The 25,008-nt window shown below is 39.0% G+C and overlaps 1 protein-coding gene across 1 annotated transcript in view; it reads left to right on the forward strand.

Annotated features, from left to right (window-relative positions):
* Smr (nuclear receptor corepressor smrter) overlaps positions 1-25,008 on the forward strand; it is a 51,092-nt gene that overhangs the window by 2,910 nt on the left and 23,174 nt on the right. Inside the window, exons 2-6 of the mRNA XM_017232510.3 lie at positions 17,668-18,617; positions 18,683-19,404; positions 20,908-22,753; positions 22,816-23,155; positions 23,220-23,599. Coding sequence (XP_017087999.2) covers positions 17,668-18,617; positions 18,683-19,404; positions 20,908-22,753; positions 22,816-23,155; positions 23,220-23,599 — 4,238 coding nt within the window. The remainder of the gene's footprint in view (positions 1-17,667; positions 18,618-18,682; positions 19,405-20,907; positions 22,754-22,815; positions 23,156-23,219; positions 23,600-25,008) is intronic.

Consider the following 25,008-nt stretch of genomic DNA (forward strand, 5'->3'; position numbering starts at 1 on the left):
TTAAATCTTTTTTTTCGCTTTTTTTTTTTGTAGAAAAACAAAGGAAAAGTACAAAAGACAAGAAAATATATAGGTATATATCTTTAAGATAACCGCAAGCTATTTGTTGTGGAAAAAAAAGATAAAAAAAATAAAATGAAAAGGTTCGAAACAAGATGAGGCTAATTTTCTACACTTTTGAAAATGGCATTTTTTTTTTACTTAAATTTTTCCTATTTTTAGTCTATTTATCTTTACTTTTTTTTGCTGAAAACTTTTCTTTGATGGATGAATATCGTCTTTCCCCAAAAAAAATAATAATTCTTCAAAAAATTATCATAAACTTCATTAGGTTCTGTCAGAAATAATTAGTCAAAGGCAAAGCTAGAATTTCCAATTAAAAAGTTCATTTAATTCATTAGTTATGCATTAAAAAATGTTTAACATTAATTAGCATAAAAATTGAAAGATTTTAAGATAATTTTTGTAAAAAAAAGACCCACTAGGGTAGATATTAAAATAAATGACATATGCTGGCTTATTTTTTTCCTATTTTATCCACAAATTACTGGTCACTTTTTGTTCTGAAAGGGTGACTGGGGAAAAAAAAACGACCAAAAAGAGGAAAAGACAAATCGATTGTTAAGGGAAGCAGATCCATCAGTTAATCGACTTTTAATGGCTCCTCCATAGTTTTTTTCCCCCTTTTTCTTTTGGGTTACCCCCTATTCTGGCTTAGTTGAGAAATTTATGCTTGGCTTGAACTGAAACTGAAATTGAAATTGAAATGGAAAAAAAAAACACACCACTTGGATGGCAATTTAACTTCATTAGAATGTCATGGGAGTCGGGAATCTGTTCTATTGTTCACTTTTCACACAGAATGCCATCCAAAAAAAAAAATAATAAAATAAAATAAAAGAAATAGAAAGAAAAAGAAAAAGCATAAAACGATAAACGATTCTTGCTTTTTTTTTTGCTGGAGCTTTGTTTGCTTTTCTTTAGTTTCTGCCCAGAAAATTGACAAAGAAAGCTTTCAGTTGCAGATTATCCTTCAAGGCTTTCAAAAGCCTTTCATATTTTATGAAAATAAATGAAATCTAGAAAGAAACAAAATGTCTATCGGAGGGGGCATTTTGAAGAAAACAGTCCTAAGGCAAGATTTTTAATGAGTTTCTATGCTTTATGGTGAGTTTCTGGCTAAATAGTCATTAAAAGTCTGCTGTGGTTTAGTATTATTTTGAATATTATTAAAATTTCATTTAAAAACATATTAATCGATAAATATCGATAGTTTTTAAAGGAGTTATTGCTTATTATTTGCCTTTTTTTGGTCTTACGAAAGCTATGCTTTAGGTTTTAATGATGTTTTAAAGAATATTGATATTTTGAATATTGAATATTGAATATTTTCAAGACCGCCTTGCAAAATTATCGAAATAATTAGAGGTGACACTACTTCGATAGATGAATTTTCAATAAAAAGTTTATCTGCTTTCTTTCATTATTTTTTTGATTTTTCGCTTTATGAAAACTATGATTTAGTTTTTTTAATGAAATTTTAAATAAATTAGCCTTTATTAACTGTTAATGTAAAACTTGACAAATAATCGAAATAGTTAGAGATGACATAGCTTCGATAAATGAAATTGCAAAAAAATTGATAAATTGTTTCTTAAATGAAATTATTTGCATTTTTCGATTTATGAAAGCTATAGTTAATATTTTTTCATGATTATTGAGCTTTTATTTTAGCTAAACCTTGACTAATAACCGACATAATTAGAGATGTCATTAATTCGATAATTAAAAATGCTTTAAAATGAATATATTCCTTATGTAACTAAATTATTGTCTATTTTCGCCTAATGAAAGCTATGATTTAGTTGTTTTAATGAAGTTTAACAGATTACTAAGCTTATTTTTAGGACCGACCATGAGAAGTTATCGAAATACTTAGAGATGACACTAAGTTGATAAATAAAATTGCAATAAAAAGGTTATATTCTTTCCTAAACTTAAATTTATTTTATTTTTAAATCGAAATAGTTAGAGATGGCCCTTTTTTGATCAATAAAACTGCAATAAAATGTATAAATTTTCGCTTAAAATTAAAATCCACTGGGAGGGAATGTTTGCCAGGCTTTAACCCAGTTCTTTGACAGGCCTTTTTCATGTTATCGATATCGTGCTTTTGCACATCCCCCGTGTATGTGTTTGCTTTTCAGGAAAGGCGGTGTACTCTGTTTTCCGCGTGTGTCTCTGTGTGTACAGCCCTGCCCCTTTTTTCCACAAGCTTTACAAATGTCAACAATTTTGTGTTTCATTCACAAAGGCGGGGGGCACCACCCACCCACTTGAATACATGGAAAATAGTAATGGTTTTTTGCTCAAGTTGCATTTGCAACTGCAGCTTGCATGCCACTCACAGATGCAGATACGGATATGGACAAAAAATACAGATACACAGATACATAGATACATGGATACAACATGGATACACAAATACACTCGAAGTGAGGCAGCCACATCACATTTTTAATCGCTTTCGAACGGTCAAGGTTGCAAAATATTTAATGAGTCAAACGCGACGGCGACTGACGACGACGACGACGGCAGCGACGACGTCGCGACGCCCGCTATCAGCTGGCAGCGACGCCAGCATTGACCGCGGCAGCGCTGCTGTGTCATAGTTGTTGTTTTTTCTTCTCTATTTTATTATTTTTATTTTATTTATTTATTTTTTTGTTTATCGACCCGGCATTTTTTTACTTTATGCTTTTTTTTTTCTTGTTTGCTTGTCAGTCTTCCAGTCTCTCTCCCTTTCGTCTCCCTTTTCTTCACTTCGTCTCATTTGTTTGCTTTTTCCATTGCTACTTGATTCTCTTGGTGTTGTTGTTCCATTTTTAACCCTTAAGTTGTAGTAGTTGTGGCTTCAAATGGCTAGCTAAGGGTTAAGATGGATTTCAAGGCTAAGGGTTCGACTAAGCTGGAGTTTTATAAAAGAAAAGTTTTTTTTCTTGGTTTTTCATTGATTTTATTAAGTTAAAATGTTTAAACAAGGCTGGAAAGATACTGAGATAGAAGAAAGGATAAGGCTCAAGGCACAAGACTAGGTTTAACTTCCCTGGAGAGGATTATTTTTATTTTTTTTTCAATTTTTTTAAATTATGCTTCTATCCTTTTTGCTTTTTTTGAATATTCTCTTCAAATTTTTCAAAGAAAAGAATTCTCTTTTTATTCTTTGATTCTTTGTTTTTTTTTCCAAAGAGTATTAAGCTTTACTTAAGTGTAATTGCATCTAAAGGACAAAACTAGACCTAAACACCTTAAAAGCTAAAACCTAAGGCTTTGAGTTCGACTTCTGCTGAGGTTTATAATTTTTTTTTTTTTTTTTTATATATATTTTCGAACTTTTGAGTATATTTATTGCTTAAATAAGGCTTACCAAGAATATAAAAAACTAGAAACAAGACAAAAAATAAGGCTAAAGTCCTTAAAATCTTATGAGTTAAAATCGAAAACTCCTTTTTAAGGTTTATAATTTTTCTAGAATTTTTGTTGCTAGTCTCTCAAAGCCATTTGAAGCCTAAAATGCTTCACCCTGCAATAATACCCCTGTTGGAGATAATTTATTTAATATTTCTAGCTTACTTCATAAACGGTTTCTCATATTCTTTATTCAAACAACGACACTGCCCGCTTTAAGATATTTAACACTGGCTAAAAGTTTGCATTACAAATCTAAATATTAAATATTTACTGTCGGCCTGTTGTTTAGTTACGCTAAAAACTCACATAAATAAATAAATGCGATACCCTACCCCCTAGCCCCGTCGACGGGTTAACATTATTTGCTTATGCACATTTGATATTGCGGTTCTGGCCTTTTGTGGAAACACAAATAATGGAAAAGTCGGCCCAGGTCGGACTGCAGATACGAATGTATCTGTGTATCTTTACCTTTGTGTATCTTGTATCTAGTATCTTTTAGTTGGCTCTAGCAGAGCAGAGGCCTTTATTCTTATTGAATATTGCAGCTATAAAAATAAACAAAGGAATAAACACCTGCGCCCCCCTTTCCCCCCAAAAAAAGATAACTTTAAAATTCATTCCAAAATGAAAGAAAAGTTTCGCCCATTTTTTTTTAAGGTTTTCCTTTTTTATTTTTCTTTCGAGAGACAACTATTTCGTAGTTTTCCACAACTTTTCACAAAAGTTTTGAATTTGCTGTTTTGAATATTTAAAGAACTTTTCTTTTTCTGTGAAAACTTTTGTGAAAATTGACAGAAATTGAAAGAAAGACTGAAACTTCATTTGAAGATTGTATTTTAAATCAATTTGAGAGTTTCTTCTATCGTGTTTCCCTTTTGGTCGGCAAGTTTTTCCATCGATTAGAATTGGCTTTTCAAAGGTCATTTTAGAAAGAAATTTTTCCATTGAAAAGAAAACTAAAACTGAAAGAAAACTTATATCCAGATATTTTTTTAATGCACTTGAAACCAAAGCCTTTTCGTAATACCCCTATATCTCTAAAATATTTCAGCTTTTTAAGGGTATTTTTAATTTTAAGACTTTAATTCAACAATTTCATTAATTGTTTTCATTTTTTTGCGATTAAAACAATTATATTTCTATTACTGTCTTGAGGTCTTAATGGCTTGATGGTTTTTTTTATAGTTTTTAGTTTATTTTTAGTTCTAAAAATCCATTAGTAGTCATTGGGGAGAGTATAATCATTAGTTTAATGATGGAAAAAGCTATTTTTGGGCAAGACTCGGTCTTAGTTATCGAAAAAATCGATAAAACGATAGTTTAAAATTTTATTTTATTCTAAGAAAGTTATTAGTCTATATTCTTCAAAATATTTATCGATTATTATCGTTATTTACCTCTTAAAATTAATAATATCCCATCAATAACTTTTTAAATGAATAAAAAAAAGGAAATACCCCATCGATGTTATCGATAAGTATCATTTTTGATTAAAAGTTCATCGAAATAATCAGAAAAGCCCTAGAATTAAAAACCACTACCCCAAAGCCCTATATAGACTTTAAAATCGGCTCAAGAATATTATAGGCCCCCCACCCAGACCTATCCCAATAAAAAATGCTGCTTCCGTAGCGACCGCCAGGGGGCGCCCGTGTCGATGGCGACGACAAAAAAAGACAAGAGAGGAGAGAAGAGAAGAGAAGAAAAGAAAAGAAAAGATAAAAAGAGCTGTCAACCAATTGCAGTGCATACGTAATGGAATATAATTGAAGAAAATGCAAAATAAAATAAGACAAAAAAAAAAAAAAAAAAAAAAAGAGAAAAGCCAAGTATAATTAACAATTGACGCGGTGGCCGCTAGCGTCGACGTTGTCGTTGTCGCTGACGTTGACGTTGACGTCTCAGTCGACGTTCAAAAGCGACGCCAGACATTGTCTATTTTTGCAAAAAGCGCAACAATACAAAAAGTGCAGCGGCCCCAAAAGGAAAATGCAAAAGAGAGAGAGGGGCCGGCAGAGAGGATAGTGGAGAGATAAGAGCGCTCGTGTAAAGAGAGAAAGGGGAAGAAAGAGGAGCAAGAGGAGGACGGTCATTATGAAATCACCTTCAACTATAGCTATTGCACTGCAACGACCCCAAAAGCTAGACAGAGAAAGCAACAAAAGTGCACGAAAGAGGCGCGCTCTATATAGAACGTGAGAGGAAAGGAGATGGCAGATGGCAAAAGAAAGAGGATGCTGGGGGGGGCAGAGAAATAGAAACTATAGAAAAATAGGTTTTAATATTTAGAAAATCAATTAAATAATTATAAATAAAAAAAGAAAATAATAATTTTAAAAATTCTAAATCTTAATCTATAAATATAGAAATATTTATTTTATTTTTATTTAAATATTATTATTTATTTTAATATGCTATAATGTCCTATTATTTTCACCACCACTGTATAGCCTGTCAAACAATTACTCATAGACTTGTGAAAATTAGTACACTCGCTTCCAAATAAAACAGTTATAATTTACTGACTCATGTCACTGCTGGCAACTCCCCCACAGTTCCCAGGCCCCCCACCACCACCTCTCTTTCTCCCTCTCTCTTAGAGACCTATTTTTTGAGGCCTAACCATGAATTTTTATTGAGGTATTTTTTTTTACAGTTAATAAACGACATTTGTTGGCATTCTCAGCGATTGAAACTTTGACTTTGGGGGCCTTCTCCACCTTTATCCCCCCACCCCCCCTTCTGATGATGATTGCCTGTTGAATTTTTGATAACTTTTGCGTGGAAGCCGATTCTATTTTTATTGCCTTCGATCGAATAATTTGAATCTGGTATCTGCCTTGGGATTAGGTCACACTTTAAATAATTTTTATGCCTTTGGTCACACTTTAAGATGAATTATATTTCATTTTCAGTGATTAGTTGTGGGTTATCAACTATATATGTATTATTTTTTTTATTGTACTTTTCAATGACCTCCTTTCCAGTTGCGCTATCTCCTTTCGAGGGCTTTCTTTTTATTTTTCTATTTCTATTTTTTTTTCCTCCTCTTCCGTGTTCGTCAATCGTCACTTCAAATCGATTGATAAGAAAAAAACGGCGTACAATGTCACGTTCCTTTTCATAGATAAAGATACAACTACACAGATAGAGATACGCAGATACGCAGATACAACTCGAGATTAAATAGCGATAAGTTTTATTATTCAAGTTTGTCCAGAGGCCTTTTATTACTTTTATTTATAAGTGGTATTAGTATGTGGTTATATCACTTGTATTTCTTCCTAAAGCCATTCTGATTAGATTAGAAATCGGAGTCTATGACAGCAGCAAAAATAAATAATCATAAATAAATATTATAAAAAAAAATGGAACAAAAAAAATAAATAGATTAATTCATGGCCTCGTTTTGGCGCGCAATTTTTTGCATTTATTTTTTCTTTTCCTTTTTTTTTATTTTTTTTTTTTTTTTTGTGAAAAAGTAGATCGTCAGAATGTGGTGATGCATGGAAATATGCCTCTAATTTGTTGAAATACCCTTACAGATAAGGGTATTATGATTTTTGAGAGCTAGATTAGTGGAAGTCTCTTACAGGGTTGTCTTTTATGGTATTTTTTGAGGAATTATTGTCCTTTTTTAAGAGTTTTTTGGTGAAAAATATAGCTTGTCTATTTATTTAATTTTTATTTTCTATTTAAAATGCATTTTTAAGAGAAAGAGGACCATATAAAAGAAAGACAAGAAATAAAAAATGTTTCTAATAAAAATTATCAATTAGGCAACACTGGTTCTTCATGTTCATGGTGGCGTCTTTTCTGATATTTCTTATATTTAAAAGCTTTCTTTTGATATTTTCTTAATTAAAAAAAAAAAAATCCATAAGATTTTCTAGTTTGTATAGTTCTGAGGCTTAAATATCTTACTTAGATCTAAAAAAAAAAATAATAGGCACCTAGTCTATATTAGAGCCTCTATGAATAGGAAAACCATACCTAATTTGTTAGTTTTTTTTTTTTTTACAACCCAGATTAGATAAGGCAATTTTCGTACACCTCGTTGAGCACACTATTTTTTTGTTTTTTTGTATTTTTTTCCCGTCAAACACACACACGTTAAAAATTACGTATACGTAGATTTTTTTATGGGTGCTCCTTCAATTGTTTATGAAGCTTTTTTTTTACCAGGCCAGTTCCAGAGTTGAATTTTATGCGAATTCTAGTCATAAATCGCACCTCTTTAGCCCCCCCACCACCGCTCCACCGCACCACCTCACCCTTTATGCTTTTTTTTTATTTTTAGTTTTTTGTTGTTGTTGTTTTGGTTTGTTTTTTAACCATGTGCTGGCTTTGAGTTCAATGTACAGCTATGAAAATGAATGAATCGGAAAGATAGAGGGGATGAGCAATGGAGGGAGGGGGTTTTTGGATTTTTCCATTTCGGTTTTTTTTTTTAAGGAAGGGGTGACTTTTTTTTTTGCGTAAATCTAATTTAGTTTAATTTGAAAAAAAAGTGTGTCATGTTGGAGGGAAATTTTTTTTTTTCTGAAAATTTAATAGAAATTGGTACTAGTGTCCGCTTGTCCGCGTGTCCGCTTGTCCGCTTCTTGGATCTACAATTTCTTTCACAATTGAATGCGAAAATTCACAACCCTTTTTTGGTATTTGCTTAGAAATAGGTTTCTAAGAATCATAAATAAATTAAAGCTATATAGCTTAGTCTTCCGGAAAGCTTTGAAAACCCTTCTTACCCTTTTTTCTTTATTTTTTTTTAAAAAGAGAGAAATCGGAAACTAAAAACCTCGCCGATATTCTCAAATTTCGGCCAGCCCTTTTCTAGACTTTGGATTTTCTTTGTCATTTTGCTGATGGCCTGTAATTGGAGTGAATTTTCTTGGATCTCGCTGACTTTGCGTATGAAATAAAATACCTCGCCAGTCCCTCCCCCCCTCTAGATGGGCGGTGGAAGGGGTGGCCCCATCTTCAGAACAAATTGCTGACTACCGTTGCAAGAACAGCTGTAAAAACAGCTGGGCCACAATAATAATGAAAGGGAAAAATGCAAATGCCATGGAAATGCGATGAAAATGTGCTGCTGCTGCTTCTGCTTTCCTTGCAAAACTACACTGGAATTATTATTGAATAATTCAAGCAATAAAAAAATTGGATTAAAGGCAATTATGGTTGGACTTTTTTTGGTTATCGATTTTATCGATGAAACGATGAAAACTTGTATAGTTTAGAGTCTATAACTTGGGATTTAGTTTCAATATCTTCAAATAGAACATCTTAAAAGATTTGGGAATTTATTCTCCAGCGATTTCTATCATTATCTTGTATCAACATTTTTTATCGATTCTTTTTCCAAAAAATTTGGGATGGAACCTCTTGGAAAAATCGAAATAATCATATTGACTACTTTCCGAGTTCATATCTTTTTCAATTTGAATTGGATTCTTAAACGGAATACCTCAATCGATTCGTAGATCGATTCTCCATCAATCTGCATCAAAACCTGGATACAAAATATTTTTTCGATTTTTTTCCAAATTTTCCTGGGCCCTCCCTTGTAAAATCCACGATTTCCATATATGACACCTTCCGATGTCCATATCTCTGGCAATTCTTATCCGATTCTTGAAAAGAATACCTCAATCGATTCGTGGATCGATTCTCCTCCAATCTGCATCAAAACCTGGATGCAAAATATTTTTTCGATTTTTTTACAAATTTTCCTGGGCCGCCCCTTGTAAAATCCACGATTTCTATATGTGACACCTTCCGATGTCCATATCTCTGGCAATTTCTATCCGATTCTTGAAAGGAATACCTTAATCGATTCGTGGATCGATTCTTCACCAATCTGCATCAAAACCTGGATGCAAAATATTTTTTCGATTTTTTTCCAAATTTTCCTGGGCCGCCCCTTGTAAAATCCACGATTTCTCTATATGACACCTTCCGATGTCCATATCTCTGGCAATTCTTATCCGATTCTTGAAAAGAATACCTCAATCGATTCGTGGATCGATTCTCCACCAATCTGCATCAAAACCTGGATGCAAAATATTTTTTCGATTTTTTTCCAAATTTTCCTGGGTGACCCCTTGTAAAATCCACGATTTCCGTATATGACACCTTCCGATGTCCATATCTCTGGCAATTTCTATCCGATTCTTGAAAGGAATACCTCAAACGATTTGTGGATGAATTCCCCACCAATCTGCATCAAAACCTGGATGCAAAATATTTTTTCGATTTTTTTCCAAATTTTCCTGGGCCGCCCCTTGTAAAATCCACGATTTCTATATGTGACACCTTCCGATTTGCATATCTCTGGCAATTCTTATCCGATTTTCGAAAGGAATACCTTAATCGATTCGTGGATCGATTCTCCACCAATCTGCATCAAAACCTGGATTCAAAATATTTTTACGATTTTTTTCCCTATTTTTCTGGGCCACCCCTTGTAAAATCCACGATTTCCATATAGGACACCTTCCGATGTCCATATCTCTGGCAATTTCTATCCGATTCCTAAAAGGAATACCTCAATCGATTCGTGGATCGATTCTCCACCAATCTGCATCAAAACCTGGTTACAAAATATTTTTTCGATTTTTTTCCAAATTTTCCTGGGCCATCCCTTTCGAAATCCGCGATTTCCATATAGGACACCTTCCGATGTCCATATCTCTGGCAATTTCTATCCGATTCCTAAAAGGAATACCTCAATCGATTCGTGGATCGATTCTCCACCAATCTGCATCAAAACCTGGCTACAAAATATTTTTTCGATTTTTTTCCAAATTTTCCTGGGCCCTCCCTTGTAAAATCCACGATTTCCATATAGGACACCTTCCGATGTCCGTATCTCTGCCAATTCTTATCCGATTCTTGAAAGGAATACCTCAATCGATCCGTGGATCGATTCTCCATCAATCTGCATCAAAACCTGGATACAAAATATTTTTTCGATTTTTTTCCCGAAATTTTTCTGATTTTAGATAAAAACTGTACTTTTTTTTTATAAGAATCCCTTTGAAGGCCTATAACTTTTCCAATTTTCTTACAATAAAAGAGAATGGTCCTTAAATTATTAGTCTTTTATCTTCCTAAGTATAAACATTTTCTTTGAGTGCATAAAGGACCACAGCCATTAAATGGAACAACAGCTCTGGCCTTGCAACTCTGCCCTTTGCACTTTCCCAGCCTTTAATCAAGAAATGTGAAAATGACTTGATTTACGAGATTACGGCAGAGCCGGCAAGTATTTTAATGGCATGTGGTGCCTTTAATTTAATTTATAAAAAAATAAAAATAGAAAAAAAATCGTAATTAGATACGGAAATGGTTAGGTGAGTTAATAATTAGTTTCCAGGTTGGGTAATACTAGTGTAACCCAGATAAACTCTATAATTTCTAATCTAAGCTTGTTTTTGTTTCCGAAAATAGTTTCTAAATTACTAGATAGGTTTATCTAACAAAGGTTATAAAAAGTATAGCCCTAAAATCCATCCACCCATCCACCTCCCATCCACCACTTTCATAATAAAAAATATATATAATAATCTAAATGGTATCATGACTCATTTTTGATTTTTTTTTTCTTTCTTTTCATTTTGTTTGCTTTTTTTTTTTTTTTTTGTTTTTTTGCTATAATTTAGTATACAAACAGGTGTGTTTGCAAAAGGGGGTGGAGGTGGGTTATAAAGACCAGATGGATGATGACGATAACTCATCGATAGTAAACAGTTAGAAACACACACATACACACACACACACATACATACTAACTAGAAAATCGAAATGTTGTACATTGAACTACTAACTAAATGGGGGGAAAATATGCAAATGTGCAATTTTAGCTCATTAATAGTCAAGTGTGTGTATATACATATAGTTAGTATATATGTAGATGCACTTGTGCGATACATCGATAATAACATTCAACATTTGTCCATCTCTCTCTCTTGCTCATCTCCCTCTCTAGATTGTCTCGCTTGGAGGCACTTAATCGATTGACTGGCCTGTCGGGCTGGCTGGCTGGTCATCGAATCGATGGAATAATGTGATTATCAAATGAATCACCTACTTGAAAATGCACTGGAAATACCATAGAATATAAACTGGTTCTAACACTTTATTACCCGCCCCACTAAAGCAAAAAACTAAGAAAAGTTGAATGGCTGGAAGTTAGTGGGTGGGTTTAAGGTTATTGCTTTAGTGGCTATAGTTTATGCTATTTTATGTCTTAATAAGGCAGTTCATTCACTTTTGTGGTTAAGTAAGAGGGTTTTTTTTAATATTTATCTCATTTTTTAATATCGATAAATACCAATTACTTTTAAATGAAGACTAATTATCGACTTTCTTTTAACTAGACTGGTTAACGAACTTAGATAACCGGTATTATTAAGTATTAGACTTTAAGCACCCAGAACTTGACATTTTTTCGATTTTATTTTAACGATAAATATCGATAACTTTTAAAATCGTACTGTTTATCGAAATTCTTATATAAAGACTGAACATTTTAGAATTTTTTAGGCTTGTTTCGAGACTTTGAATTTTAAAATCGTAATTTATCGATAAATTCGATAACATAATCTTTTTAAAAATATACCAGAAAATTATCCAACATAACCTCATTTTAATCTTCAATAAAACTGGGACTTTAGGGTTTAAAATTAAAACAAGAAAGGAAAGCTAACTTCGGGCGGAGCCGAAGTTTATATACCCTTGCAGTTAAAACCGGATATATATCGCAAACATCGGATATAGTTGGCCGATCCTTATGGGAATAGGAATATATAATCCAATTTATTACAATACAAAATCTAAAAAAAGTCCCAAACTTCTATCTTCAAAAATACGAAAGTTGATATTTCTACCAAATACCATTTCCGATCGTTCAGTTATATGGCAGCTATGGGATATAGTCGGCCGATCCTAATGAAATTTGGTAGGTTGGATCAACTGACCAAGAATTAAATCTGTACTAAGTTCCAGCTTTCTATCTTCAAAAACACGAAAGTTGGGTCATTTCCGATCGTTCAGTTATATGGCAGCTATAGGATATAGTCGGCCGATCCTTATGAAATTTGGCATGACGTAATGTTTTGCCAAAAATAGCTCACATGTCAAATTTGAACTCTCTAACTCTAAAAACACCAAAGTTATACCATTTCCGATCAATCAGTTATATGGCAGCTATAGGATATAGTCGGCCGATCCGGGCCGTTCCGACTTATATACTGCGTGCAAAGGAAAGAAGGGTGTGTGCAAAGTTTCAAGACGATAGCTTTAAAACTGAGAGACTAGTTCGCGTAGAAACAGACAGACGGACAGACAGACGGACAGACGGACAGACGGACAGACGGACAGACGGACATGCTCATATCAACTCAGGAGGTGATCCTGATCAAGAATATATATACTTTATAGGGTCGGAGATGTCTCCTTCACTGCGTTGCACACTTTTGACCAAAATTATAATACCCTCTGCAAGGGTATAAAAAGACCATAATCTATTAGAATCTAATTTTAAATAAAATACAAATTTTCTTCAAGTGTAAAAATCGTTTGGCTTACATCCAAAAAGTTCAAAAGTTTCCCATGCACTGTCATCGCATTAAAGTCGTCTATCGATGGGTGGGTGGGCCAACGAATGGGTGGTGACTGGGTGGTGGTAGCGCTGGCATGGAATGCGAAAAAGTTGGTTGAAAAAGAACAAAAAAAAAAAAAAAAAAAAAAAGTTAGAAAGCCAGCAAAAAACAGCTGATCCAATTCGCGATTCTCCCTGTCTCTGTCTTGCTTGGCTCTCTATTTGCCCTCTCTCTTTATCTATTGAGAGAGCGCTATGTATGTATCTCTGTCTAACAGGTTCGCTCGTGTCTGTTCTTGTCTCGAGTACAAATTAAATTTCCAGCGAATTTAATGGCCCACAGACAGACAGAATGGAGGAAGGATGAATGTGGAAAGAGGGAGGGCAATAGAGGGAGACACAAATACCAAAGGACGTTGTAAAGTTTGGCAGCTATCTCGCTTTGACATTAGTAAAAAGTTTAGCGCCTAAAAGCAGGCAACAAAAATTTTGTTATGCCAAAAGGAGCAAGGTGGAATTGCGAAAAACATAGAAAGAGAGAGGGAGAGAGAGGAAGAGAGAGTGAGCAAGGGGATCCCCCAAGTATAATAATACAACTCCACCCTCCACCCTCCGCCCGCTTCCTGTTTTTGTGTTATTTTGTTGTTTTTGTAGGAACCCGGGGAATTCATAACAAGGCTGTCATCGTCCTTCCCTCCCCACTATTCCCCCCATCTACCCCGTTGGGGGGATAAAAATCGATATCTACAAAATTTGTGTTTTTGTTTTTGTTTCGTTCTCCTCTGTGTGCGCTCTTCGTCAGTTTGCATTTGTGAGCTGCAGTTGTCGGGGGCGTGGTAATTGGGCGGGACAGGTGGGGAGGCGGAAAGTGGGTGGCGGTCGACAAAGCAGACAGCTATTTTGTGTGTCGTGCACAGAGAGAAAATTAGGAGATATAAATTAAAGATATGAGAAATTCGATTATTAACGATTATTTCGATTTTGGGATATTATGCTTCCATTTTCTATCAAAAAAGTATCATCTCTAGGTTATAATGGCATTTTATAAATTTCAATAGGGATTATTTCGATTTTAGTATTTTTTATCGAAAAAGTATCATCTCTAGAAAAGTTTAAAAAAAAAAATATTAAACAGTTATAAAAGTTTTACGATTACTTCGATTAAAGCTATTTCGATTAGTTTTTATCGAAAAAAGTATCATCTCTAGCTAGAGTTTCTTGGTTAGAATTTCTTAAAACTCCAAAATATATCGGTATTTGTTGATTATTTCGATTAGAATCGGTTCCCTACTTAAGAAATTTTATCTCTAGGTTATCTATACTTCCATCTCTAGGTTATTAAATGCAATTTTTGAAGTTACAACTATTTTTTCTTTGTGTATTTTTAAAGTTCTTAATATTTGTTTTTGCAAAGCCAGCACTGGAGAAGGAATTCGCTTTCTTTTATTTTTCGCATTCCTCCTGGTCCTCTGCTTTATGCAATTTTATCTTTTGTGCTTTTCATAATTTTGTTTTTTGTGGGTTTTTCTTTTATTTCTTTGGGGGGAGGAGGGGGGTGCTCTTACAAGCCCAACATCATGCACATAATACATACATGTGTGTACATATAGTGCGATATATAGGATATATGTTATACGATATATACAACATCAGACACAGACACAAGGCGTGGCAGTTCTGGGGGGTGAGGGGGGTGGGTGATGTGGGCGGAAGAGGAGGAGGATGCTGGATGCATGCATACATGTTTAAAAACATATGTATGTGGAGGATACATATGGGAGTATCTGTGGGGGTGTTACTGCGCACATAACGGTACATGTGGCCATTGCTTCGCTCCCTCTCGTTTTCTCCCATCCGAACCAAATCATCCATCCTTGCCCCATCTCGCTCTCACTTATGTACATGGGATACTCTCTCTCGTTCTGGCTGCAGCATGTTTTCAAACTTTTGCAACGAACCGAAAAGCAAACAACAAACAACAAACAACGAAAACAAAAACAAAAACAAGAGCATGAGTATGAGAAGAAGAAGAAGAAAAAAAATGTATTCAGGTTGCAAGTTTTAATTATATTTTTGTTGCGTGTTTTTAAGCTTTAAAGCCGCAGAATTAATGAACAGAAGAAGATGAAGAAGAAGCAGCCGGAGCTGGGCAAAAAATAGAAGAAAATTCTAAAAGGGAATTAAACGAACGAAGAAGAGGAAGAAGAAGAAATGGCCAAAGAAGAAAGCTTATTAGCAGCAAAGCTTTTTCTTTTTGGCTTGATTTTAGTTTTGCTTTGTTCTACTTCTACTTTTTCTACTCCCCCCACTCCTTGTTCTTTTATTTCTTCTCTCTGTGTATCCTTCTTTTTTTTGCGGATAAAAAGTTGCGGTTTTCCTCTGTGGGAGTGGCCATTAAAAGAAAAACCCTGAAAACTTGCAGAATTTTCTAGTTTTTTTATTCTTTTTTTTTTAATATTCCTAACTGTTTACTAATTTTTTACTTTCTTTTGTGTCTTTTCAGGTAAAAACAACTTAAAATAATGGAAAATGATGGAAAAGAAAAACTTAAAGTAAAGTAAAGTCAGAAAAGAGAAGTATCACTTTTTGGGGAATAAGGACCTTAAAGAGAACAGGGAATTATTTATCAAAAATGATTAATGACTTTGTTTCGCCATTGTCTAAGGTTCTATCTTTTATTTTTTTTATTTTTTTTTTGCAAAAACCCCAACAAAAGCCTTGAATTTGGATTCTTTTTCAAAAGAATCGGTTTTTTTTTTTGGGGTCTTGAAGCAACGTGAAGTTTGGCAACGTTGCAAATATTGTCTTTAATATTTAATGGATTAATAAACGAGACCGTCGTCTCTCTGGGTGTTTACATTTGTGTGTTTGTGACGTTGATGCATGAGGTCGCGACGCTGACGTCGACGCCGGCTGTGACGCAGCAGAGGGTCAAACGCGTCGCACGTTAATAATCCAACCATCAAACCTGTTTGTTGCAATTGCAATTTTGCAATTTTCCCAAAAAAAAATTTAAACTTAATTTTAACAAAATTTGAACTAAAATATTTATACAAAAAAAATATTTAAAACCATCAAAAGCATATATTTTTCAGACAAAGCTCATAAATATATGTGGCCTAATTATTAATTTCACCCAAAGAATTAATTAACTTTAAATTTAACACCAAAAACTTAAAATAATTAAAGAAATGCTGAGCCATAGTCAATATTTGAGCCACCACTGTTTGAAACAGTCTGCCGACGTCGGTTGCGGTTCGGTGCACACAAGTGTGACGTCAAACACGCTGGACAGCACATCCAACGACGTCGAACATGTTAGAACACGCTCCAATCGAATCACGAAAACGAGTGAGAGAAATAGCCTTTTTTGTATTTGCCTCTCGCTTGCACTTGCAACATGTTTGATGGTTCGATGCCGGCCGGGGTTTGTGTCCCCAATAAAAACAACAAAACGTAAATAAAAAATAAACCAAAACACAAAAAAAAAATAAAAATAATAAAGTCATCCAAATTCAAGCCACTAAATCAACCGTTAGATTCGCGCTTATTATAGTATTATATACTATAGAGTATCTGGGGAATATGTGGAACACCGCGGCAGAGCAGCTTGGGGTCTAGTCTCTAGTATATGTATTATGCAGATAATATGCTAAATTATATGACGCGATCATCCGATTATCTTAGATTGGCCCACGAAACGGGGTCAAGCCTTGGTGGGTTCTATTTATTTTGCTCAGTGTGTTGAGGGAGAGGCAGGAGGTACATATCTACTAGATACTATCTAGTATGGGGAGGCATATAGGATGGGGTGTTACTAATACTAGATGGTTTGGTCTTTGGGGGTATCTTTATGGGGTTTTTAGTTAGTAGTTGGCTTAAACTATGATTAAATGGCTCATGATTAAATAGTTTATGTCTTTTATGAAGTTTTTAAACCTTTTTTTTAAGTTTTAATATTTGTTTTTGTTTTTAAAGATTATACAAATTTTTAAGGTTAATTTTTGGTATTATATTACGGTATATAAAATACGATGTTTAGGTAGAAATCTGAATAATAGCTTGGAGAGAGCATTTAAATATATTTATACGATATCGTATTTACGTTATCGATATTATTACAATATTTTTCGATATTACCGATATTACGATATCGATATCAAAGATATAGGGTATTTAAAATACCATATTTAGGTAGAAATTTAAATAATAGCTTGGAAAGCGTTAAATATTATAGATATATATTTGTAGATATGGTATGGTATGATATATGATAGAAATATATATGATATAGATCATATAGATCATAAATGATATGAAAATTGAGTAAAAAAAACTACTAACTTGAGGAAAATTAAAAATTAGTAACTTAAAAAATGCATATAGATTTAAAGATCTTCAGTTTAAAGATCTATAAAGACCTATACAAGCTATAGCCTTTATAAGAACCCTAAAGTCCTATTAAATCTTAGGTTTTTTAAATCAAGAAGCTTTACTTTCCATATTTTTTTAAATATTAAATATATTAAATCTATAAATATTAAAGTAAAGGATTTAAAATTAATGCATTTGCTTACCTTCCTCCTCAGGTCGTACAGGACCATGGATCAATATGCCAAGATGGGGCACATGCAACAACTACAGCAGCAGCAGCAGCAGCAACAACAGCAACAGCCACCGCCACCCACGTCCCAGATGCAGCAGTTGCATCATCACCTCCACCAGCAGCAACAGCAGCAGCAGCAGCAGTCCTCGCGATCGGCTGCGAGTCCCTTGTCGCCGCCACGTCCGGGAGCACCGCCCGGTGGCGGCATCGGTGGCAGCAGTGGGGGCGGCAGTGGCAACAGCGGCAGCAATAGTAGCAACGCCGGCGGCAACAGCAGCAACAGCAGCGGCAGTGCCGGCGGCAGCAACAGCAGCAGCAGCAGCAACAATGCAGCCGTGGCAGCAGCGGCGGCATCAGCGGCAGCAGCAGCGGCGGGCATCAACAACAGTTATCTGCCGCCGTCGCCGCAGCATCACCAGCAGCATCGTTTATTCCAGCAGGCGCCCTACAGTATGCCCACGGCGTCCAGCTACCGTGATCCTTCCTATCCTTCCCGGCTCAGCCAGCTCCAGCAGCAGGCGGCGGCGCAGCAGCAGCAGCAGCAACAACAACAACAGCAGCAGCAGGCGGTGCAGCTGCAGCAACAGGCGGCGGCAGCAGCAGCAGCCGCAGCCGAAGTGGCCCACATGCCGGAGTATCACCGGGGCCTGGCACGGGCGACGGTCCAACAACAGTCGCAGGGCGGCAAGTCCGCCAACGGAAGCAGCAGCGGCAGCGGTCCTCCTAGTGGCAGTTCTGGCGGCCCGGGCAGCGGAGGCGGCAGCGGCGGGGGCGGTGGCAGTGGCGGCGGTGGTGGTGGTGTTCCCCCACCAGGCAGCGGTGTGGTCCAAGTGTCACAATCCGGCGGTGTCCTGGTCATGGAAGCGATGCCCCACTATGCCAGCCAGTCCAACAGCACGTCCTTCCAGCAGCAGCAGCAGCCAGGAGTTTCCGGTAAGGACATCTCTCCTGAAAAAAAAATAAAGAATCCTTTACTAAAGACTGGTGTTCTCTTGCAGGACCTTCGGGCGGACCATCTGCTGGCGGCAGCATAATGGTGAACAGCATGAGGAGCATCCTGATGCCGCACTCGCAGTACAGCAGCGACCTCCTCTTGAATGCGGTGGCAGTGGCCGCCACCGGTGGCTCCCAGCGCCAGCAGCACCAGCTCCAGCAGCAGCAGCAACAGCATCCGCCCGAGCCCTTTGGCGGTGTCGGCGGTGGCGGACAGCAGCCGTACAAGAAGCAACGACTGAGCGAGACGAACGCCAGCAACATGAATCACCTGCCTCCACACCCGCAACAGCAGCAGCAGCAGCAGCCACAGCAACAGCATCCTGCCCACCAGCAACATCAGCGATCCTCGCCAGCCCAGCAGCAGCAGCAGCAGCAGCAGCTGAACAGCAGCCGGCAGAGTCACAACGATCTGGGCAGACATGTGCAGACCACTCCCCTGGGCATGCAGCTCAAGGTGGAGACCCTGCCCCCGCAGCAGCAGCAACAACATCATCAGCAACACCAGCAGCACCAGCAACAGCAGCAACATGCCGCCGCCCAGCAGGCCCAGAATCGGTCCCAGGCGGCGGTCAGCAGCTTGTCCGGATTACCGGCTGGTTCTGTAACCGTTTCCACGGCGCGATCTTCAGCGGTGGCCACGTCGGCGTCGAATAGTGGCAGCAATGCCTCTGGCGGCAGTAGCAGCGGAGCTGGAGTGGCCAGTACCGAGGCCTACCATCCGCAGGTGAGTTATGGGAGGATGATGTGCCAGCTTGGAAAGTGAACTTGGGGAGGCGATAGAGGAAACTTTTAGGGAATTCCAAGGAAGAACTCGATAGGAGCCTTGAAATGTGGATATTTTCACTGAAACTTCAGATTTCCAAAGATGACTCTGCATTATAATTAGATAAGTGTTGTAAAAGGACTATTTTTTTAATGGTGAGACCATTTGGAAGATTCAAAAATAAGCTTTTGTAGTTTTGGAAAAGCAAAAAAAATATAAAAACGTATACCTTTTTAAGGGAAATGTTAAAAATAAGGATATTCCTCCTTTAAATAGCAATATTTCTTTGATAGTGTTGTATAAAGCTATTGTTTAAATGATGAGACCATTCTAGACCTTAAAACTTGAAACATTATAGCTTTGAATTCTTCAAACTTTGAAGACTCCAATAAGAAACTAATCATTTTAAGGGAAAAGTATAAAAAATAAGAAAGTTTTCACCTCTTTGTAGCAATATTTGTTTGATAGTGTTGTATAAGAGCGATTATTTAAATGATGAGACCATAATAAACCTTCAAACTTCAAATATTATAGCTTTGGAGACTGAAAAAGTACAAGAAAATAATACATTTTAAGGAAAAAGTATAAAAAATAGAAAGATTTGACCTCTTTGTAGCAATATTTGTTTGATAGTGTTGTAAAATAGCATTTGTTACAAGAAACATACAAGCATTTGTTGTTACAAGAGCTGTAGACACTTTAAAATCACAAGAAACTAGCACATTTTTAGGGAAATCTATAAAAATATGAATTCTTCACCTCCAAATAGCAATATTTTTTCTACAGTGTTGTAAAATAATGTATGATTAATTAATGAGGTCATTTTAAATAGTAAAAATTAAGTATTTTAGCTATGAATTATCACAAAAATATAAGATACTAATAATGTCTGAGGAAAATGTTAAACAAAGAGAGATCTTTCACCTATATATAGCAATTTTTTGGTTATAGTGTTGTATAATGATAATAGTTTTAAATATCACAGCTTTGGTCACCTTAAAATACAAGAAACTAGGTCTTTTTGAGGGGAATGTTTAGGAAATAGAAATATTTTACCTCCAAATAACAATACTTTTCTATAGTGTTGTATAACAGTTACTATTTCAATTATAACAGCTTTGGTCACATTAGAAATACGAAAAGCTAGGTTATAGATAAAAAAAGATAGGTTATAATAGAGAAAAATTAAACATTTAAAAAGTTAAATTAAAGAATATATAGTCTTTCCAAATACTAATGCATTATAATCATATCAATGTACCACTGCTCTAAAAAGAACCTTTTTTTTTTTAAACTAGTGTTAGGTAATGTAGCTTAGACAACACTTAGGCTCACAAATCACTTTCCAACCCTGGCTCATGCCAAACTTTTCCTCCTTGAGTCCTTTTGAAGCCAGAGTGCAAGATGAAGGACTCGCCAAGTAAGAAACTGCGAATAACTACCAATTATTGGGATTCCCTACAGGTGGAGGCCATATCACCGACCCTGCCCAGCGACAGTGCCATCGAGGAGCGCGGCCGGAGCAGCGCCAAGGAGGATCTACTGATGCAGATCCAGAAAGTGGACAACGAGATCAAGACGGTGGAAACGGCCAAGGAGACGCTCCGGAAAAAGGAGAAGACACTGATGGAGGAGGCATCGCTGGCCAAGCAGCAGAAGACCGCCAAGGAGCTGGCCGAGGCGAGTGCCGCCAATGCCAATCCCGATGAGGAGGCGGTCGAGATTGTGTGGCGCAACCAGATGCTGGCCAAGAAGATCTATGCCGCCAATCGGAAGACGGCTAATGCTCAACATTCCATGCTCTCCCGTTTCCTATCCATATCTCTAATGGGCAACAACAACAACAACAATAGCAGCAGCAATAACAACAACAACAATAATAATACTACTAGCAACAACAACAACAACAACATTAATATGCACAACAACAATCTAAAGCCATGGCTACCGCTATATAACCAGCCCCTGGACGTGGGCGCCCTCACCGTCCTCATCCAGCAGCACCAGAGTCTGGTGCGCGGCCCCCTGCTGCTGCACATCCGGAAGCTGAAGGCGGAGAGGTGGGCACACAACCAGTCCCTGGTGGAGAAGTACGCCAAGGAGCAGGCCGACTGGCAGCGACGGTGCGAACGGGCGGAGGGCAGTGCCAAGCGGAAGGCGCGCGAGGCCAAGAATCGGGAGTTCTTCGAGAAGGTGTTCACGGAGCTGAGGAAACAGCGCGAGGACAAGGAGCGCTTCAATCGGGTGGGATCGCGCATCAAGTCCGAGGCCGATCTCGAGGAGATCATGGACGGTCTGCAGGAGCAGGCGCTGGAGGACAAGAAGATGCGCTCGTATGCCGTGATACCGCCACTGATGCACGATGCCCGCCAGCGGCGATGTGCCTACCACAACGAGAACGGGAGGATCGAGGATATGCTGGCGGTGCACCAGCAACGGAAGGCCCTGAACATGTGGACGGCCGGCGAGAAGGAGACGTTCAAGGAGAAGTATCTGCAGCATCCGAAGAACTTTGGAGCGATTGCGGCCAGTCTGGATAGGAAGTCGCCGCAGGATTGCGTCCGCTACTACTACCTCAGCAAGAAGACGGAGAACTACAAGCAGTTGCTCCGCAAGTCCCGCCAGCGCACCCGCAGCTCCCGCAATCCCGCCAAGGCCCAGGCTGTCCAGCCCCAGTGCATCATCGATTCGATGACCACCGGCGTCATGACCCGGCTGCAGCGGGAGCAGCAGCAGAAGAGCGGTGGCCGCTCCTCGGCGGTGGGCGAACGCGAGCGGGCTGAACGGGCGGCGGAACGGGAACGGGTCGCCGAAAAGGCGGCAGCGGACGCGGCCAAGGCGGCGGAAAGTGCCGCCGAGAAGGCCAGCGCCGCGAGCAAGGCGGTGGAGGTGACAGCAGCCGGCGAACGGGTCGCCAAGGCAGCCGCAGCAGCAGCGGCGGCAGCAGCGCAAGTGGCATCTGGTGGCAGTGCCAGCTCGGCCTCGACCACCGCCACCCCGGCCACCGGATCAACCGACAAGACCGAAGCGGACAAGGCGGGAGCGGGTGCCGGAGCAGCATCCTCCTCGCCGGCCACGGCAGCCGCCACAACCTCAGAGATCTCAGCCGGCAGCGGGGATTCGTCAAAGGCTCAGAAACCGGACGAGGAAGCGGGCGGAGCCGCCACAGGAACGGCGGCAGCTAGTGAAGCATCCACCGGCAAAGGGGACACCACCAGCATGGCCGAGACCGCATCCGCCAAGGGCGTGGCCAAGGAGCTCGAAGCCAATGATGCGCTGGCCAAGAAGACCCATCCCGAGAACCACAATGGTGAGTCCTACAACATGCATAGTCCTTGGAAACCAATCTCTAATACATCTCTTATCCTATAGCCACTGGCAGTAGTGCCACACCTGGAGCTGGAGCGGCACAGGGCGTGACCCTGAATGGATTCAAGCCTGGCTACCATCACTCGGTGGTAATGGCCAACGTGAAGGTGCCGCCAGGCAGCGAGGAATCCCAAGGAGCAGCCGCCTCCACGGGCGACAAGATCCTGAAGACGACGGCCGGCCCCATAGCGGGTGAGGGAGCACCCGCCAGTGGTCCCGGAGTGGCCGGAGGAGTACCCACTCTCACCACCGCCACCACGGCGGGCAACTATCTGGGCCAGAAGCTGAAGGCCGCCCAGGTGGAGGGCATGGGAGCTGGCAATGACCTGCATTCGGATGTTAGGTGAGTGCTCCTCAGATGATCCTTTGAATCCTTCATGGAATTCATAAAATTCATCCCATTCCAGTGACTCCAAACGTAAGCGGTTCGAACTGAATCCTGGAGAATCGGGTGCACTGGGCAGTGCCACCAACAATGCCACGGCCGGCCCGGCCACCAACAGCAACAGCCTGAAGGCGAATGTCAAGGATGCGACCAAGTCGTCCTCCTCAGCGTCAGCCACCGCATCCGCCGCCATCACCGCCCCGGTATCCGCATCCTCGGCCGCGTCCTCGGCTCCTATGCTGCTGATTAGCGCCGCCTCCATCATGTCCACCGGCGTGATGACATCCGGAACGAACACGGCCACGGCCACGGCGATATCGATGCCCCTGCTGGCGGACGGAGGTGCCGGCAGCCTCAACTCCATGGCCAACTCCTCGGAGGCTCTAGCCCTGGATGGAAAAGGTAAGTGTTTGATTTCTATTATGGTTCTTGGGGGAAAGTCCTTCAAAGGTCCTTTTAGGAGAGCTACTGATCTTTGGGGGCTTATGGAGATCTAGGGTTATCTATTATGATTCGATCTTTGGGAGGATTACCTTCAAAAACTGGGCCACCCCTTGCAGAATCCACGATTTCCATATATGTCACCTTCCGATGTCCATATCTCTGGCAGTTTCTATCCGATTCTTGAAAGGAATACCTCAATCGATTCGTAAATCGATTCCCCACCAATCTGCATCAAAACCTGGGTGCAAAATATTTTTTCGATTTTTTTCCACATTTTCCTGGGCCACCCCTTGTAAAATCCACGATTTCCATATAGGACACCTTCCGATGTCCATATCTCTGGCGATTTCTATCCGATTCTTGAAAGGAATACCTCAATCGATTCGTAGATCGATTCTCCATCAATCTACATCAAAACCTGGGTGCAAAAAATTTTTTGGATTTTTTTCCACTTTTTCCTGGGCCACCCCTTGTAAAATCCCCGATTTCCCTATAGGACACCTTCCGATGTCCATATCTCTGGCGAGTTCTATCCGATTCTTGAAAGGAATACCTCAATCGATTTGTGGATCGATTCTCCATCAATCTGCATCACAAGATTCAAAATCCTAGGATACAAAATATTTTTTCGAATTTTTTTTCGAAACCCAAACCCCTTAGCTTTGATTCAAGCTCTGAAAGAAAGCTCTTTTTTTTTTAGATTATAACAAGACCTTAGAGCTTGCAAGCTTGGGCCTTGGGGCTTCAGGGCTTGAAAGCTCCCTGGAAAGTTCATTTTTTTCGTCCTTTACGAAACTGAAATGTCCTGCGGTAAATGTATTGGCTTTTCCCTCTACCGTTGGCTTATAAAAAATGCAACTCCCCGGCATTGGCAGTGCCACTGTGTGCACTGCAGTCTGCAATTTGCAATTCGCAGATGTCCTTTGTGATGTCCTGTTTAATGAAATGCCAGTAGCCCCTGAAGCCAATCAGGAGAGCTGGCGGTCCTTTTTATCTCGAAGCTTCACTTCTTGGCGGTCGCCACAGTGTTTGCCTTGATTCTCCGCCAGCGTTTTCGATTAATATTTCATCAAAACATGAAGGAAAAAAAAAAAGAAGGAGACTCGATGGCCTCAAGTCAAGTCGTTGGAGTTGCGGATACCGGGGGGGGGGGCCCAAAAAGAGTTGACAGAACCACCCGACCATCTGACTGGTCTTGCGGTTTTGTTTGCACCACCGCCCACTAGGCGGAAAACCACCCACTTTTCCAGCCATTTCCAACCATTCAACCACCCTTCGTCATCATCTCGGCCTTGTTCGGCTGTTGGCTGTCATCTCCCTGGCGAGTTAATTAAACTCAATTAAATTAATTTTTTTTTTCTTTGTCT

This window comes from Drosophila bipectinata, chromosome XL (genome assembly GCF_030179905.1).
Source record: "Drosophila bipectinata strain 14024-0381.07 chromosome XL, DbipHiC1v2, whole genome shotgun sequence".
NCBI lineage: Eukaryota > Metazoa > Arthropoda > Insecta > Diptera > Drosophilidae > Drosophila > Drosophila bipectinata.